The following is a 16,892-nucleotide window of genomic DNA, read 5'->3' as shown; positions in this document are numbered from 1 at the left end:
CCTGGGCCACTCTGGGCAGCTGGACACACCCTGGGGCGGTTTGGGGACAGAGAGGCCGCCCTCCCAGAGTGCACACCCACACAGCACGGGCACAGGTCCAGAGGAAGGGGCCGGAAACAGCAGAAACCAACACAAGGAGGTCCCAGGGAACTTCTGCAAGTAAGACTGAGAACAAAAATCTAAAAAACTGTCCTCAGAGGACACAGACTTAACAAACCTCACGTGGTCACTAAGTCCCAGGTGAGGAAGACAGGGCTAGACCTCACTAGCCCTTAACAACACTGGCTGCTGCATACGCCACCTGCCCAGGTCTTCCATGAGCATGGCGGGGGGCGGGGGGGGGGGGGCGGGGGCCGGGGCGGGGCACGTCAGGACTGCTTGAAAGGAAGACCGAGACACAAGTCTTTCTGGCTTCGTTCCCCACAGAGGCCGCCGTGACGCGTCCTCCTCCTGCCAGGCTCACGCTGCTATCGGGCTCCCCTGGGAATTCAGCCCCTACAGCCGCTACCCAGGAAGCTCACAGGGCAAGGGGTGCCCCCTCTGCCACAGACCCTGACTCACATTCACACCGAAGTCTGGGGACGTGGAGCTCCAGATGGCGCCAATGCTTGCGGCAGCCAGCATCGCCTCAACAGCGTGCTCACTGTTGGGTAAATAACCTGTGGAGAAAACACAGGAAGAAGCCTTGGGTTCAGGGTATGGGAGGCAGCAGACATCCAAAAGGTTCCCCTGAGAGCCAGGGTCAGAGTGGACAGGGGGCTGGCCTTGAACTGCCTGAGGATCCTGACCACCATCCCCCACCCAGCTAAATCGCCTGCTGCCAGCCTGTCCACTCCCCACCATCCTCCTGCAATCCATTCTCCATGCTCTGATGACAGTGACCCTGCGGCCTCTCCTCCCTCTGCTCCCCCTCTCTCCCTGGGATCTGGTCACAGCAGCCTTCTTCCAACTCCTCAGTTGTCCTAATCGCCTCCTGCCTCAGGGCCTTTGCACAGCTGTCTGATCTGAACACTCCCCCATGCACAGCAGCAGTCTCCACTCAGTGTGCGCTCATCCTGCAGCTCTTCACTCAAATGAAACTTCCTCAGACCAGCCTTCTCCAAGGCCGTCTTGCCCCCAACCTGGTGAACTCAGGTCCCCCAACTAGTAAACTTCGAAGCACACTGTATTTCTCCTTCACCAAACTTAGCATAACTGCAAATGAATAATCACCTGTGTAACTGGCTGTTTAGTATCTGGTTCTCACATGAGGGCTGGGACTTTGCATGTCTTGTTCTTTGCTTTACCAAATGCCTTTTACCATGCCCTGCACATCAAGAGTCCTCAGATATTTGCTGGCTGGCAGATGGATGGATGGACAGATGAATGGATGGATGGAAAGAAGAAAGGATGGATGGATGGATGGATGATGGATGATGAATGGAGGATGGATGGATGAATGAATGGACGGATGACAGATGGAGAACAGATAAATGGATGGACAGATGGATGATGGGTGAATGGGTACGTAGAGAGAAGAATGTATAGACAGTTGGATAGATGGATAGTTGGATGGATGATGTATGAGGGATGATGAATGGAAGATGAATGGATGAATGGGTAGATAATGGGTGGAGGATAGATGAGTGGATGGAGAGATGGATGATAGGTGAATGGGTAGGTAGAGAGAAGAATGTATAGACAGTTGGATGGATGGACGGATGGATAGTTGGATGGATGGATAAGTGATGGATGATAAATGGAAGATGGATGGATGAATGGGTAGATAATGGGTGGAGAGATGAGTGGATGGATAGATGGATGATGGATGGATGGGTAGGTGGAGAGAAGAATGTATAGACGGATGGATGGATAGTTGGATGGATGATGTATGAGGGATGATGAATGGAGGATGGGTAGATGAATGGATAGATGACGAGTGGAGGATAGATATACGGATGGATAGATGGATAATGGGTAAATGGGTAGACGGAGAGAAGAATGTATAGACGGATAGACGGATGGATAGATGGATGGTTAGATAAATGATGGAGGAGGGATGACAAATGGGAGACAGATGGATGAATGGGTAGATGATAGGTGGAGGACAGATGAATGGATGGATAGATGGATGGATGATGGATGGATGGGTAGGTGGAGAGAAGGATGGATAGATGCATGGGCAGATGGATGGGTTGATGGATGGGTTGATGGATGGCTGCACAGACAGGTGGACTGGTGGATCGTTGGTTGGATGGATAGAGAGGAGAGGGAATGAAGAACACAAGCAGTACTGTCAAGAGCCATATTCAAGCCCATAGAGGGCAGAGGTCCTCAGGCCCTCCACCTCCTAGCTGGTCGGCTTTCATGACAACAGAGGCAGGGAATCCTCATGGCCACAGAAACGATGATCAATTAACCAGATCACTCTACACATTCCAGAGGAAAGGACCTGTATAGTCAGGCAAAAGGCAGTCGCGAGACAAAGGGCCATGGCCAAGGCCTCATCAGAGCGAAGTGCAGCTGCCCAGGTGCGCCCCCAGGGGTCCCTGGTCGGCTGGCTCCCTTTGTCCCCGCTTCTCCCCCCTGCAGTGGGTATTTCTGTTTGTCCAGATTCACACAAACAGAAATATCCACTGGTATCCCCTGCTGGGCCATAAGCATCCAAGGGGCAGGGGTCACACCACCATGGGGTTCCACGCACATCCGGCAGATGGATGGCATTTACTGAGTTTGCCACAAAGATGAGACTTGGCTGTGAGTGTAAACTGAAGCATCTCAACACTGTCACCCCCAGGGGCAGGGCAGGACTCGGTGCCCAGGGGAGGCTGCTTAACCAGCTGACTCCGTGTGACTGACAAGTGAGGAGGAGCTGGCCCTTCTCCCATGGCACATCAGACACCAACCCTAGGGACCACTTCACAGACAAAGGAAAACGGAGCTACGCACAGCTTTAACTCCATCTTTCCAAGACTCTAAAGCATCCAACCCCATTTAATCCGCAGAATCATTTTCTAGTGTTTTCTGGGAAACTCAAAGTCCCAAATCCTAGTAACTGTGATCAGGTCAAACTGGTATCCAACTGAGACCCACAAAACGGCTGGGGCACAAGGGATCAGCTCAACTCTGAAGAGTCCAGGGCGTCGGGGCCAGGTGTCTCCTCAAAGAAAGCACAGCCCAGAGGAACCCTGACTGTCCCCAATATAACCTGTTCTGTCTCTCCTTCACTCAGAAATGTTTGCTTCAAAAGTTTTTTTTTTTTTTTTTTGAGACGGAGTCTTGCTCTGTAGCCCAGGCTGGAGTGCAGTGGCCAGATCTCAGCTCACTGCAAGCTCCGCCTCCCGGGTTCACGCCATTCTCCTGCCTCAGCCTCCCGAGTAGCTGGGACTACAGGCACCCGCCACCTCGCCTGGCTAGTTTTTTTTGTATTTTTTTTAGTAGAGACGGGGTTTCACCGTGTTAGCCAGGATGGTCTCGATCTCCTGACCTCGTGATCCACCCGTCTCGGCCTCCCAAAGTGCTGGGATTACAGGCTTGAGCCACCGCGCCCGGCCCAAAAGAAGATTTTTTTAAAATGAGAATTGGAAGGAAAAAAAAAAAAAAAACTGGAGTTAGAACATTTTGCATTCCTTTGCAAGACCTTAAAAGTGTACAGATCGGCCGGGCGCGGTGGCTCAAGCCTGTAATCCCAGCACTTTGGGAGGCCAAGACGGGCGGATCACGAGGTCAGGAGATCGAGACCATCCTGGCTAACACGGTGAAACCCCGTCTCTACTAAGAAATACAAAAAACTAGCCGGGCGAGGTGGCGGGCACCTGTAGTCCCAGCTACTCGGGAGGCTGAGGCCGGAGAATGGCGTGAACCCGGGAGGCGGAGCTTGCAGTGAGCTGAGATCGCGCCACTGCACTCCAGCCTGGGCTACAGAGCGAGACTCCGTCTCAAAAAAAAAAAAAAAAAAAAAAAAAGTGTACAGATGGCCGGGCGCGGTGGCTCAAGCCTGTAATCCCAGCACTTTGGGAGGCCGAGACGGGCAGATCACGAGGTCAGGAGATCAAGACCATCCTGGCTAACACGGTGAAACCCCATCTCTACTAAAAAATACAAAAAACTAGCCGGGCGAAGTGGCGGGTGCCTGTGGTCCCAGCTACTCGGGAGGCTGAGGCAGGAGAATGGCGTAAACCCGGGAGGCGGAGCTTGCAGTGACCTGAGATCCGGCCACTGCACTCCAGCCTGGGCGACAGAGCCAGACTCAGTCTCAAAAAAAAAAAAAAAAAAAAGTGTACAGATTAAATCAGACCAAGAAGAACCCAAAAAGTGAGGTTTCAGCCTCAAAAATGCCTGCTCTGTGACTAGACACAGCGGCTCACACCTGTAATCCCAACACTTTAGGAGGCCAAGGCAGGAGGATCTCTTGAGCCCAGAAGTTTGAGACCAGCCTGGACAACATAGTGAGACCCTGTCTCTACGACAAATACAAAAATTAGCCAGGCACGGTGGCATGTGCCTGTAGTCCCAGCTACGCAGGAGGCTGAGGTGGGAGGATCCCTTGAGCCCAGGAGTTCAAGGCTGCAGTGAACCATGATCATGCCACTGCAGTCCAGCCTGGGCAACAGAGTGAGACCCTGTCTCAAAAAGAACAAAAAAACAAGCCTGCTCTGATGATCAGCCCAATACCCATAGTCATTCATTCAATAAACACTTCTTAGATGCTGCTGGGTGCCAGGCACTCTCTATGAAGTAAGATACAGCAGTGAGGAGAAAACAGAGCCCCTGCCCTCTAGCACCGAGGACACATGCGCACAAACACACCAAGATCCCTGCAGTTTCAGGTGAGCCATGAGGACTACGATGAAAGCAGGTGCAGGAAGAGTGGGATGCATTTTTCGAAAGCTAACCAGGAACGGCCTCTGAGGAGGTAACGTGTGAGCGGCAATCCCAACGAACCAGGGTGAACCCTGAGGATAGGCCAAAGGAGAACAGGCCGCCGAGGGCTGAGACAGGAGGCAGCCGGCATGCCCATCACTGGATTCCTTTCTAGTCAGCTACCAAAGGCTAAGCACTAACTCCATGCCCAGTCCTGTTACTCAAGGGGGAGGCGGGGCAGGGTAGTGGGGCCTGGCGCACAGGATTCTTGGTCCAGCCGCTTACTGCACTTATAGACGACAAGGCTGCCCAGCTCCTTCTGCCTCTTTGCAAACAAGCTGAACAGCAATCTGCAGTAAGTTCCCTCGGGAGAGGCACCCCCATGCCAAACACCAAGGCTCCAAAGCCCAAGCCCCTTCCCAGTGGCTTTTCCTGCCACCCAACTCCTGTGGTCCTTGTCCCATGATACGGAGGGGAAAGGGAGGGAGGTTGGGAGCCCTGACCACCAGGGCTGCACTGGAAGATAAATCTCCTTTGTCTACACCTGCTCACCCCCATGTACACACCTACCTGCATCTCAACTAACAAGTTGCTTGGGGTAAAGAACGGGTCCATGCACAGGCCTTTACATTTTTTCCAGAAGTCAAGGTGAAAGGAAAATTGTAAGAAAAATACCCAAGTAGGGCTGGGTGTGGTGGCTCACGCCTGTAATCGCAGCACTTTGGGAGGCCAAGGCAGGCGGATCACAAGGTCAGGAGATCGAGACCATCGTGGCTAACACAGTGAAATCCTGTCTCTACTAAAAAATACAAAAAACTAGCCGGGCAAGGTGGCGGGCACCTGTAGTCCCAGCTACTCGGGAGGCTGAGGCAGGAGAATGGCATGAACCCAGGAGGTGGAGGTTGCAGTGAGCTGAGATCTGGCCACTGCACTCCAGCCTGGGCGACAGAGCCAGACTCCATCTCAGAAAAAAAAAAAAAAGAAAAGAAAAATACCTAAGTAGTTCTTAGTGGGAAATCCTCAGTTGCTATCCCAGGGAACAAAGGAGGGCCCCGGCCCAGAGCAGGAGGACAAGCCACACCTCAAGGTCTACAGATTCCAGCCCCTGCTCCTTCTAGAACAATCCCCAAATGGGGCCTGCTTTTCGGTCCTACTTCCCTTGCTTTATGGCTCAAGGCAGGAAGGGTGGTCAGAACAGACCAGCACCTCAGGAAACTCTAGGCAGAGCAGAAGGTGGACGAGGCCTTTGGGATCAGACCCGGGCACCTGCCCCACCTCCTGCCCTCCATGTTCCACCCCACAGAGCTCGTGTAGATGCCTCCTACTCACTGCCTCCAGGCCTTTCACAGGCCATTTCTGCTGCCCGGACTGCCCTTTCCTGCCCTGCCCCACTTAGGCTAACTCCTAAATGCACCTTCATTCCTCCAGCAAACCCATATTGAATGCGCCTTCATTCCTCCAGCAAGCCCATATTGAACGCACTCCCTTGATGTTCCTGGAATTGTTTCAGGCTCTGGGACAAAGCAGGGAACAAAGCAAAGCAAATTCCTGACTTCGCAGAGCAGCATATTCTTTCAGCAATTTTCCTTCATCTCTTTTTTTGCCTCGCATTTAGAGTCCAAGTCCCACAAGGTTCCACGTAATACGACATGACTCCACCTCACTCAAAAGTTGTCTTGACCTTCACACCACCCATTCTAGCTTGGTCTCCTCTCTCAAACCATCACCAGCACCCAAAATACTTACCAACGACCCGATCTCCTTTCTTCACACCCATTTTCCTCATTGCTGCTGCAAACAAAGCCACTTCTTGCCTCAGCTCTTCAAAAGTCACCTTCACAATTTCCTCTTTGCCTTCCCCTGGGAAGAGAAAAAGAGTAAATTGAACACAGACCACCGCAAAAAGAAAAGTTGCAAGCCAGACACTGAATGAAAAATCCCACCTGTTTCAATGCAGGTTATTAATCCACACCCAGGGAAAACAGACACAGGGAACACAAGCAAGATACAGGTCAACTTAACTTCATGCAGAAGAAAGGCTGTGTGAGAGCCAGCCGAGTAAATACACTACCACCATGCGCTGCACAAAGATTCTCTATTGGGCTGGGTGCAGGGGCTCATGCCTATGATCCCAGCACTTTGGGAGGCTGAGGTGGGAGGCTTGCCTGAGCCGGGGAGTTCAAGACCAGCCCTGACAACAGAGTGAGACGACCTCCATCTCTACCGAAAATGTAAAAATGAGCCAGGCATGGTGGCACGCGTCTGTAGTCCCAGCTACTCGGGAGGCTGAGGTGAAGGATCACGTGAGCCATGATCACACCGCTGACCTCCAGCCTGGGCGACAATGCAAGAACCTGTCTCTAAATAAATAAATAAATAAGATTTTCTACTGGGAATGCTTTTATTAACTGAAGAATCTTTTGATTATAATTGTAGGGTTTTTTTTTTAATAATTACAGATTCACACGAAGTTTCAAAGAAAGTACAGAGAGGTCCCATGAACCCTCACCCAGCTTCCCCAGTGGTTATATCCTCCACAGTTAGAGTACAACAGCAAAGACAGGAAACAGAAATGGATGCAACATGCGTGTGGTTCCACGAAACAGACGTGGATACAATGTGTATGTGTGTGGTTCCACAAAACAGACGTGGATGCAACGTGCATGTGTGTGGTTCCACAAAACAGACGTGGATGTAACATGCATGTGTGTGGTTTCACAAAACACATGTGGATGCAATGTGCATGTGTGTTTCCAGGAAACAGACGTGGATGCAACATACATGTGCGTGGTTCCACAAAATAGACGTGGATGCAGCGTACATGTGCATGGTTCCATGAAATAGATGTGGATGCAATGTGCATGCGTGTGGTTTCACGAAACAGATGTGGATGCAATGTGCATGTGTGTGGTTCCAGGAAATAGACATGGATGCAAAATGTATGTGCGAGGTTCTTTGTCACCTTACAGAATTTCCTGCAACCACCACAACTGAGACATAGGACACTTCCACCACCCCAAGCCCTTCCCTCCTGTTGCCCCTGTATAGTCATCCCTGACCCCTACACCACCCTCACCCCGGGCAATCACTTACATATTCTCTAGCTCTATAATTCTATCATTTCAAGAATGTTATATAGGCTGACAGAAGGGGCTCATGTCTATCATCCCTGCTCTCTGAAAGGTTAAGGCAGGAAGATCACGTGAGGTTAGGAGTTCAAGACCAGCCTGGGTAAGACAGACTCTACAAAAAATGTTAAAACTAAGGCTAGGCAGGGTGGCGAATGCCTGTAATGCCAGCACTTTGGGAAGCCAAGGTGGGCAGGTTGCTTGAGTTCAGGAGTTCGAGACCAGCCTGGGCAACATAGTAAAACCTTGTCTCTACTAAAAATGTTTTTAAGGCCGGGCGCGGTGGCTCAAGCCTGTAATCCCAGCACTTTGGGAGGTCGAGACGGGCGGATCACAAGGTCAGGAGATCGAGACCATCGTGGCTAACACGTGAAACCCCGTCTCTACTAAAAAAATACAAAAATTAGCCGGGAGCGGTGGCGGGCGCCTGTAGTCCCAGCTACTCGGGAGGCTGAGGCAGGAGAATGGCGTGAACCCGGGAGGCGGAGCTTGCAGTGAGCTGAGATCCGGCCACTGCACTCCAGCCTGGGGTACAGAGCGAGACTCCGTCTCAAAAAAAAAAAAAAAAAAAAAAAAAATGTTTTTAAAATATTAGCCGAGCATGGTGGTGCGCACCTGTAGTCCTAGCTACTCGGGGTACTGAAGTGGGAGGACCACCTGAGCTCAGGAGGTTGAGGCTGCCATGAGCTGAGATCATACCACTGCACTCCAGCCTGGGTGACAGAGTAAGACCCTGTCTTGGAAAAAACAAAAAAATTAAAACCAGCCAGGCGTGGTGGTGTACACCTGTAGCCCTAGCTACTTGGGAGGTTGAGATGGGAGGATCACTTGAGCCCAGAAGTTTTAAGGCTGCAGTGATCTATGTTCATACCACTGCACTCCAGCCTGAGCAACAGAGTGAGACCCTATCAAAAAGAAAGAAAGGAAAGGAGGGAAGGAAGGGAGGGAGAAATGTTACATGAAATACAGAAAGTGGGCCGGGCGCGGTGGCTCATGCCTGTAATCCCAGCACTCTGGGAGGCCGAGGTGGGTGGATCACGAGGTCAGGAGATCGAGACCATCCTGGCTAACACCATGAAACCCCGTCTCTACTAAAAAATACAAAAAATTAGCCGGGCTTGGTGGTGGGCACCTGTAGTCCCAGGTAACCGGGAGGCTGAGGCAGGAGAATGGCGTGAACCCGGGAGGCGGAGCTTGCAGTGAGCCGAGATGGCGCCACTGCACTCCAGCCTGGGCGACAGAGTGAGACTCCGTCTCAAAAAAAAAAAAAAAAAAAAAAAAGAAATACAGAAAGTTATCCTTTTTTTTTTTTTTTGAGACGGAGTCTCGCTCTGTCGCCCAGGCTGGCATGCAATGGTGTGATCTCGGCTCACTGCAACCTCTGCCTCCCAGGTTCAAGTAATTCTCCTGCCTCAGCTTCCCAGGTGGCTGGGATTACAGGCACCTGCACCTAATTTTTGTATTTTTAATAGAGACGGGCTTTCACCATGTTGGTCAGGCTTATCTCAAACTCCTGACCTCAGATGATCCACCCACCTCGAACTCCCAATGTGCTGGGATTATAGGCGTGAGCCACCACACCCAGCCACAAGGTGACCTTCTAAGATTGGCATTTTTCATTTGGTGCAATGCCACTAAAATTCACTTAAGTTATTGCATGCATCAGTAATTTACTTCTAGGCCGGGCACAGTAGCTCACGCCTGTAATCCCAGCACTTTGGGAGGCTGAGGCGGGGGAATCACCTGAGGTCAGGAGTTCAAGACCAGCCTGGCCAACATGGTAAAACCCCATCTCTACTAAAAATATAAAAATTAGCTGGCCGTGGTAGTGGATGCCTGTAATCCACTTCAGGAGGCTGAAGCAGGAGAATTGCTTGAACCCAGCAGACGGAGGTTGCAGTGAGCCAACACAGTGCCACTGCACTCCAGCCTCAGCAACAGAGTAAGACTCTGTCTCAAAAAAAAAAAAAAAAAAAAAAAAAAAAAACTTATTTTTATTGCTCAGTAAAATAATTTTTTAGAAGATTAAAAGTGACACAAGCTCACTGTCAAAAACTTTGATACTGCAGAAAACAATAAATAAAATGATCGATGACCCTAGTTATCAAAGAAATATATGTTAAAACAGGAAGATACCAATTTTCGCCCAACGGACTGTACAAATAGGAAGGGACAGTGTGTAGCCAGCCTCCACGATGGCCCCCCAGGGACCCCTGCCCGCTGGTATTCACACCTGACCTGGGGAATCGATGGGTTACTGTGGAAATGACAGTGACTTCTGAGCTGTGGTCATAAGAGACTGCAGTTCCCATCTGGCTCACTCTGGGAGATGCCAGCTGCCATGCTGTGAGGTCACTGAGGCAGCCTCTGGAGAGGCCCACACGAGGAGGAACGAGGCCTCCCACCAACAGCCATGTGAGCACATCATCTCGGACGTGGTTCCTCTAGCCTCAGTCGAGCCTTCAGATGGCTGGAGCGCCTGCCAACATCCTCACTGCAACCTGATGAGTGATCACCCAGCTAAGCCACTGCAGGATTTGTAACCCACAGAAACCGGGAGGTAAGGAATGTCTGTTCTAAGCTATGGCTTTCAGGTAACCTTCGACACGGGAAGATAACTAATACAAGTAAGACTCAGTGTTGTGAAGGTACAGGAAAATGATCTGAAGACAATTTCTACAGTATAGAAGTTAATCTTTTGACCATCACCCTTAATGCAAATATTTTGCTCCTGACTGATCATCGCTTTTCAATTCTATAACATGAATTATCTCTTTGTGTGTGTGGGTTTTTTTTGTTGTTTTTTTTTTTGAGACAGAGTCTCACTCTGTCGCCCAGGCTGGAATGCAGTGGCACTATCTCAGCTCACTGCAACCTCCACCTCTCAGGTTCAAGTGATTCTCCTGCCTCAGCCTCCTAAGTAGCTGAGATTACAGGCATGCACCACCACACCAAGCTAATTTTTGTATTTTTAGTACAGACGGGTTTTTACCATGTTGGCCAGGCTGGTCTCGAACTCCTGACCTTGTGATCCGCCCGCCTCGGGCTCCCAAAGTGCTGGGATTACAGGCATGAGCCACCGCGCTGGCGAATTATCTCTTTTAGAAAGTGAATAAACATCCTAATTTCCCTTTGGCATAAATCTGGCTTTTTCCAGCCAGGTATTATAGCTCACACCTGTAATCCCAGCACTTTGGGAGGCTGAGATGGGAGGATCACTTGAGCCCAGGAGTTCGAGACTAGCCTAGACAACATGGGGAGGAACTGCTTGAGCCCAGGAGGTCAAGGCTGCAGTGAGTCGTGACTGCACCACTGCACTTCAGTCTGGGCAACAGATCAAGATCCTGCCTCAAAAACAAAACAAAACAAAACAAAAAAATCAGGCTGGGCGCAATAGCTCATGCCTGTAATCTCAGCACTTTGGGAGGCGGGAAGAGCACTTGAGGTCAGGAGTTCAAGACAAGCCTGGCCAATATGGTGGAACCCTTCTCTACTAAAAATACAAAAATGAGCTGGGCATGGTGGCATGTGCCTATAATTCCTGCTACCTGGGAGGCTGAGGCAGAAGAATATCTTGAACCCAGGAGGCGGAGGCTGCAGTGAGCCAAGATGACACCATTGCACTTCAGCCTGGGCAACAAGAGTGAAACTCCATCTCAAAAAAAAAAAAAAAGACTCTTTTTTTTTTTTTTTTTTTTTTGCCTATTTGCCTAGAGTTGTAGGCATTTGCCCTTTATCCTTTCTTTGCTGCCCTGGGGTAGCCTTTTCGTTACCTCTCCCACATTCCCAGCCCAGAAAACTTTCTATCGTGTGAAAACACTTGGTAAGCTGATAGCTACTCTTCAAAAGCAAAATGTGCTGCGCAGGCAGCTGTTCTAACAATCTCAACACGGATGGGCTAATGCATGTCATTTGCTCCACTCGCTGGAGCATGAAGGCAATTGTGCACATATATGTATCTTTTTAAGTAGGGCACTGCATGGCCTCGACGGGGATTACCCATAGGAGAGATGAGTTCTGCTGAAAACGCCTGAGTGCGGAGCAGAGCTCTGTGAGCACCTGTACCCAGCTGGGTGAGTGAGGAACAAGTCAGGAAAACACGCAGAAAACAAAACACAATGATCTTAAAGTCCCCGAGCCAATAATCGGCTGCTCAGGCCCCTGCTTAAGTAAGGGATGCGATTTGTAAACTAACTGTGATCACTGGCTTGAGGGTCCTTATTCCCACTGCAATTATAAGGAAGGGAAGAGTTCATTAAAAGAAGGGGCTCTGCCAGGCGTGGTGGCTCGCGCCTGTAATCCCAACACTTTTGGAGGCTGAGGCGGGTGGATGATTTGAGGTCAGGAGTTAAAGACCAACCTGGCCAACATGGGGAGAAACCCCATCTCTACTAAAAATACAAAAATTAGCCGGTGTGGTGGCACACGCGTGCAACCCTAACTACTCGGGAGGCTAAGGTGGAAGGATCACTTGAACTGGGGAGGTGGAGATTGCAGTGAACCGTGATCACGACTCTGCACTCCAGCCTGGGTGACAGAGCAAGACTCCATCTTAAAAAAAATAAAATAAAATAAAAAGGCCGTGCGCAGTGGCTTACGCCTGTAATCCCAACACTGTGGGAGGCCAAGGTGGGCGGATCACGAGGTCAGGAGATCAAAACCATCCTGGCTAACACGGTGAAACCCCATCTCTACTAAAAATACAAAAAATTAGCCAGGCGTGGTGGTGGGCACCTGTAGTCCCAGCTACTCCGGAGGCTGAGACAGGAGAATGGTGTGAACCCAGGAGGCGGAGCTTGCAGTGAGCCGAGATCGTGCCACTGCAGTCCAGCCTGGGCGACAGAGCGAGACTCCATCTCAAAATAAATAAATAAATAAATAATAAATTAAAAATAATTTTAAAAGGAGGGGGGCTCAAATATTTAAAAGGGAAGAGACGGTGGAAGTGAAGAGGAGAGAGGCTAATGTAAAGGGGTAGGGGGTGTGAAACGGACACAGAATTATAACCCTGCCTCCTTAACCCACCCTCAAGACAGGGCTGGGTTTAAAAAAATAAAAGGCAACTGGCTGGGTTCAGCCAATACTGTATATAACTGAGAGGGAGAGAGACACCCCGCCCAGTTCAGGCTCCACCCAGACACCCGTATTACCAGTTCTGGGAAGACTGGCTTATTTCATCACTGGGTATCAAGTATATTTTTAGTTTTTTAGTGTGGGGTTTACATTTTTAGTTTTGGGTTTTGGGGCTTTTTCTAAAGAAGATTCACATTTGACTGTTCCCACTTTCCAGGAGAAACCGGGACCTCATGAAGTGTTTGAGACATTGGGTTAAAGCACATGCATTTAAAAGGACCAGGAAAAGAAAAGAGACGCAGCGTCCTCGTTCTCCTCCTCAGGATTACGAAATAGGTGACTGGGTTGGCACCCTAGGGAGGTTCCCACGTGCACTGCAGGGCCTGGGGCAGGCCAGGCTCATAGGAGCCTCTTAGGGATCAATGAAATGTGGTCTGTCCGTACTGTGGAAGATTATTAGGACATAAAAGGAATGAAGTACGGATGCACGCTACGATGTGGATGAACCTTGGTAACACTGTGCTGAGCGAAAGCAGCCAATCACAAAAGGCCACATATCGTATGATCCAATTATACAAAATGTCCAGAACAGGGAAACCCATGAAAGAAAGCAGAGAGGTGGGTGCCAGGAGCTGGCGGAGGCAGGAACAGGGAGTGACTGCTAATTGCTATGGGGTTTCCTTTCGGAAAATGGAAATGTTCTGGAACTAGGGGTGGTGGCTGCACAACCTCTTGAAAATGCTAAACACCACTGAGCTGTGTGCTTTAAAAGGGTATTTCCGTGGTATATGAATTATATGCCAATTGGAAGAAAAGAGCTGGCTGGGCGTGGTGGCTAATGCCTGTAATCCCAGCACTTTGGGAGACCAAAGCGGGCGGATTGCCTGAGCCCAGGAGTTCGAAACCAGCCTGAGCAACATGGCAAAGCTTCATTTCTACAAAAAAACTTAAAAAAAAAAATTTAGCCAGACACAGTGGTGCATGCCTGTGATCCCATCTACTCAGAAGGCTAAGGTGGATCACTTGAGCCTGGGAAGTCGAGGCTGTAGTGAGCCACGATCGTGCCACTGTACTCCAGCCTAGGCAAGAGAGTAAGACCCTGTCTCAAAAGAAAAAAGAAAAAAAGGGGAAAAAAATCTCTAACTCCTACCATTCCCCTTCCCAGAGCCTGGGTCCACTGACTCTCCCACCCGGGTCTGCCCTAGACTAATGTTTGAAGATTCACATGGACACGCTGAGGGCCTGCCTAGTTACACAGCCAGCACACTTCTGAAACACTGGTGTAAACCAAGTCTTCCGAAACAGTGAGGGAACGCATTCGACTTAAAGAATTTAAAGAAATCCTGGAGGCAATGTTCTCACTCATCCATCTTTATGAAGCTGGGACTTAATATCATGGTTTTCCTAAAAGCCTGGTACCACTGGTGGACACATCCACAAGCCCCAGAATCTTGCCTCTAACCCACCTCTGCCACTGTCAGAGGTGACCCTGGGGACACAGAGATGGAGCACAGAGCAGTCTCCAAAGTCTCGTTTCCCATGATGCAACCCCTTCCCGTTCTCCACCCAGCAGCCAGGTCACCACAGGATCACCCAGCCCTTGCTCAGAACCCTGAGGATGGCCCACTCCCTCTCACACCTCCCCACGCTCCTGGACCCACAACCGAGGCCCCCCAGCTCAGCCTTCCTGGCTGTTCCCCACAGCCATAGAGCCTCCTCCAGCCCAGGGCCTTCTTCTGGCTGTTCCCTGTGCCTGGGAACATGACTTCTGCAGAGGGAGGAGGAGGAGATTCCAGGTACAGGGGTCAGCCAGAGAAAGGCTGCTGCTTCTTCAAGTTCCGTCAACTCCTCCAAACAGGCCTTCCCTGGTAGCCCTGTCTAAAACAGCCCTGCACCCCACCCCATCATACCTTTTCCATCACGATGCTTATTCTTCCAAGCATATGTTTTCTTTTTTTTTTTGAGACGGAGTCTCGCTCTGTCACCCAGGCTGGAGTGCAGTGGCGCGATCTCAGCTCACTGCAAGCTCCGCCTCCCGGGTTCACGCCATTCTCCTGCCTCAGCCTCCGGAGTAGCTGGGACTACAGGCGCCCGCCACCTCGCCCGGCTAGTTTTTTTGTATTTTTTTAGTAGAGACGGGGTTTCACCGGGTTAGCCAGGATGGTCTCAATCTCCTGACCTCGTGATCCGCCCGTCTCGGCCTCCCAAAGTGCTGGGATTACAGGCGTGAGCCACCGCGCCCGGCCATGTTTTCTTATTTATGGTTAAACCACCATGCTTTCCCCTCAGAACATGGGCCCCTCCCAGGGCAGGGAGCTTGTCTATCTCATTCAAGGTGCTGTCTTCCCGGCACCTTTCACAGAGGCTTTTTTTTTTTGAGACGGAGTCTCGCTCTGTCGCCCAGGCTGGAGTGCAATGTCACAATCTCAGCTCACTGCAACCTCCGCCTCCCGGATTCAAATGATTCTCCTGCCACAGCCTCCCGAGTAGCTGGGATTATGGGCACCCACCACCACACCTGGCTAATTTTTTGTATTTTTAGTAGAAACAGGGTTTCACTATGTTGGCCAGGCTGGTCTTGAACTCCTGACTTCAGGTGATCTGCCCGCCTCGGCCTCCCAAAGTGCTGGGATTACAGATGTGAGCCACTGCACCCAGCCCTCAGGAGGCATTTAATACAGGTTTGAGGAACGAATGGATGAACAGACAGGTGGGCACACAAAGGGCAAGGGAGAGCCAGTCGGAGCCCTGACCCCAGACCACCCATCTACTCTTCCCTGACTGTGTCAAGGCTGAGAACCAAGGAAAACAGCAGTGGAACACTGACCAGCCCAAATGGTATGTCAAGACTTTGCTCCATGGCTCTTCCCCAGGAATGCACATCAGAAGTGCCCATGGGCTTTGAAAATACATGGAAGCCTGGGCCCCAACCCTGGAAGATGTGTTCCAGCAAGTCTCGGTGGGAAATGGACTGCCATGAACTTTAACAACTGCACAGGGTCTTTTGGTCCTTCCCACAATGGCAGAAGGGAGGCCCTGCTCTGTAGCCTGGGCAGGGCCACTCACTGCCTGTTTCCAGTGGTTTGGTTTTTTATGCTGATCTAGGGAGTGAGTGAAGTTTCTTGGAAATATAAGAAAATGGAAATTCATTTTCTGATGAGTATTTTACACCATGGTGTGTTAATCTTTCTCTGGCTTCTAATAAAAATTGCCAACTCAGGCCGGGCATAGTGGCTGATACCTGTAATCCCAGCACTTTGGGAGGCCGAGGCGGCCGGATCACCTGAGGTCAGAAGTTTGAGACCAGCCTGGCCAACATGGTGAAACCCTGTCTCTACTAAAAATACAAAAATTAGCCAGGCCTGGTGGTAGGCACCTGTAATCCCAGCTACTCGGGAGGCTGAGGCAGAAGAATCACCTGAACCCAGGAAGCAGAGGTTGCAGCAAACCTAGATCACTGCACTCCAGCCTGGGCAACAGAGGAAGACTCCATCTCAAAAAAAAAAAAAAAAATTGCCAACTCGGAGACTCATTTTGGCATTTAATATAGACTGTCAACTGTTTCTGTGTACGTTGGCCTTATTTCCATGATTAGAATGTAATATTCTGGAGGCAGAACACGACTTCAGTTTATTTTTGAGTCTTACATCTCAAGATGTCTTAGACACAATGAGGGTCCAATAAGCTCTTGCTGAACATACAATTTAAAAATAATAATAAATTGTTAAAAGCCGCACAGGGGCCGAGTACAGTGGCTCATGTCTGAAATGCCAACAGTCTGGGAAACCAAGATGAGAGCACTGCTTGAGCCCAAGATTTCAAGACCTGCCTGGGCACCATAGCAAGACC

General features: G+C 50.3%; 3 protein-coding genes across 6 annotated transcripts in view; 1 reads left to right on the top strand and 2 right to left on the bottom strand.

Annotated features, from left to right (window-relative positions):
* TMEM132B (transmembrane protein 132B) overlaps positions 1-16,892 on the bottom strand; it is a 1,306,862-nt gene that overhangs the window by 568,534 nt on the left and 721,436 nt on the right. The window lies entirely within an intron of this gene.
* The window catches only part of UBC (ubiquitin C), a 187,168-nt gene that overhangs the window by 7,609 nt on the left and 162,667 nt on the right, over positions 1-16,892 (top strand). Inside the window, exon 1 of one of the 3 annotated variants that reach the window (XM_050748029.1) lies at positions 339-342. The exons of the other annotated variants lie outside the window; for them this stretch is intronic. The gene's annotated coding sequence lies outside the window, so the exon portion shown is untranslated. Of the gene's footprint in view, positions 1-338; positions 343-16,892 lie in introns of those variants that run through there. 3 annotated transcript variants of the gene reach the window in all.
* Positions 1-16,892, bottom strand: part of AACS (acetoacetyl-CoA synthetase) — an 83,810-nt gene that overhangs the window by 53,999 nt on the left and 12,919 nt on the right. For both annotated transcript variants that reach the window (XM_050747978.1, XM_050747979.1), the window contains exons 4-5: positions 6,589-6,702; positions 562-659 (exon numbers count right to left, since the gene is read on the bottom strand). In XM_050747978.1, coding sequence (XP_050603935.1) covers positions 562-659; positions 6,589-6,702 — 212 coding nt within the window. The remainder of the gene's footprint in view (positions 1-561; positions 660-6,588; positions 6,703-16,892) is intronic.

This window comes from Macaca thibetana, chromosome 11, assembly GCF_024542745.1.
Source record: "Macaca thibetana thibetana isolate TM-01 chromosome 11, ASM2454274v1, whole genome shotgun sequence".
NCBI classification, from domain to species: Eukaryota; Metazoa; Chordata; class Mammalia; order Primates; family Cercopithecidae; genus Macaca; species Macaca thibetana.
Note: the sequence above shows the minus strand (reverse complement) of the source record. Positions and strands in the feature narration are given on the sequence as shown.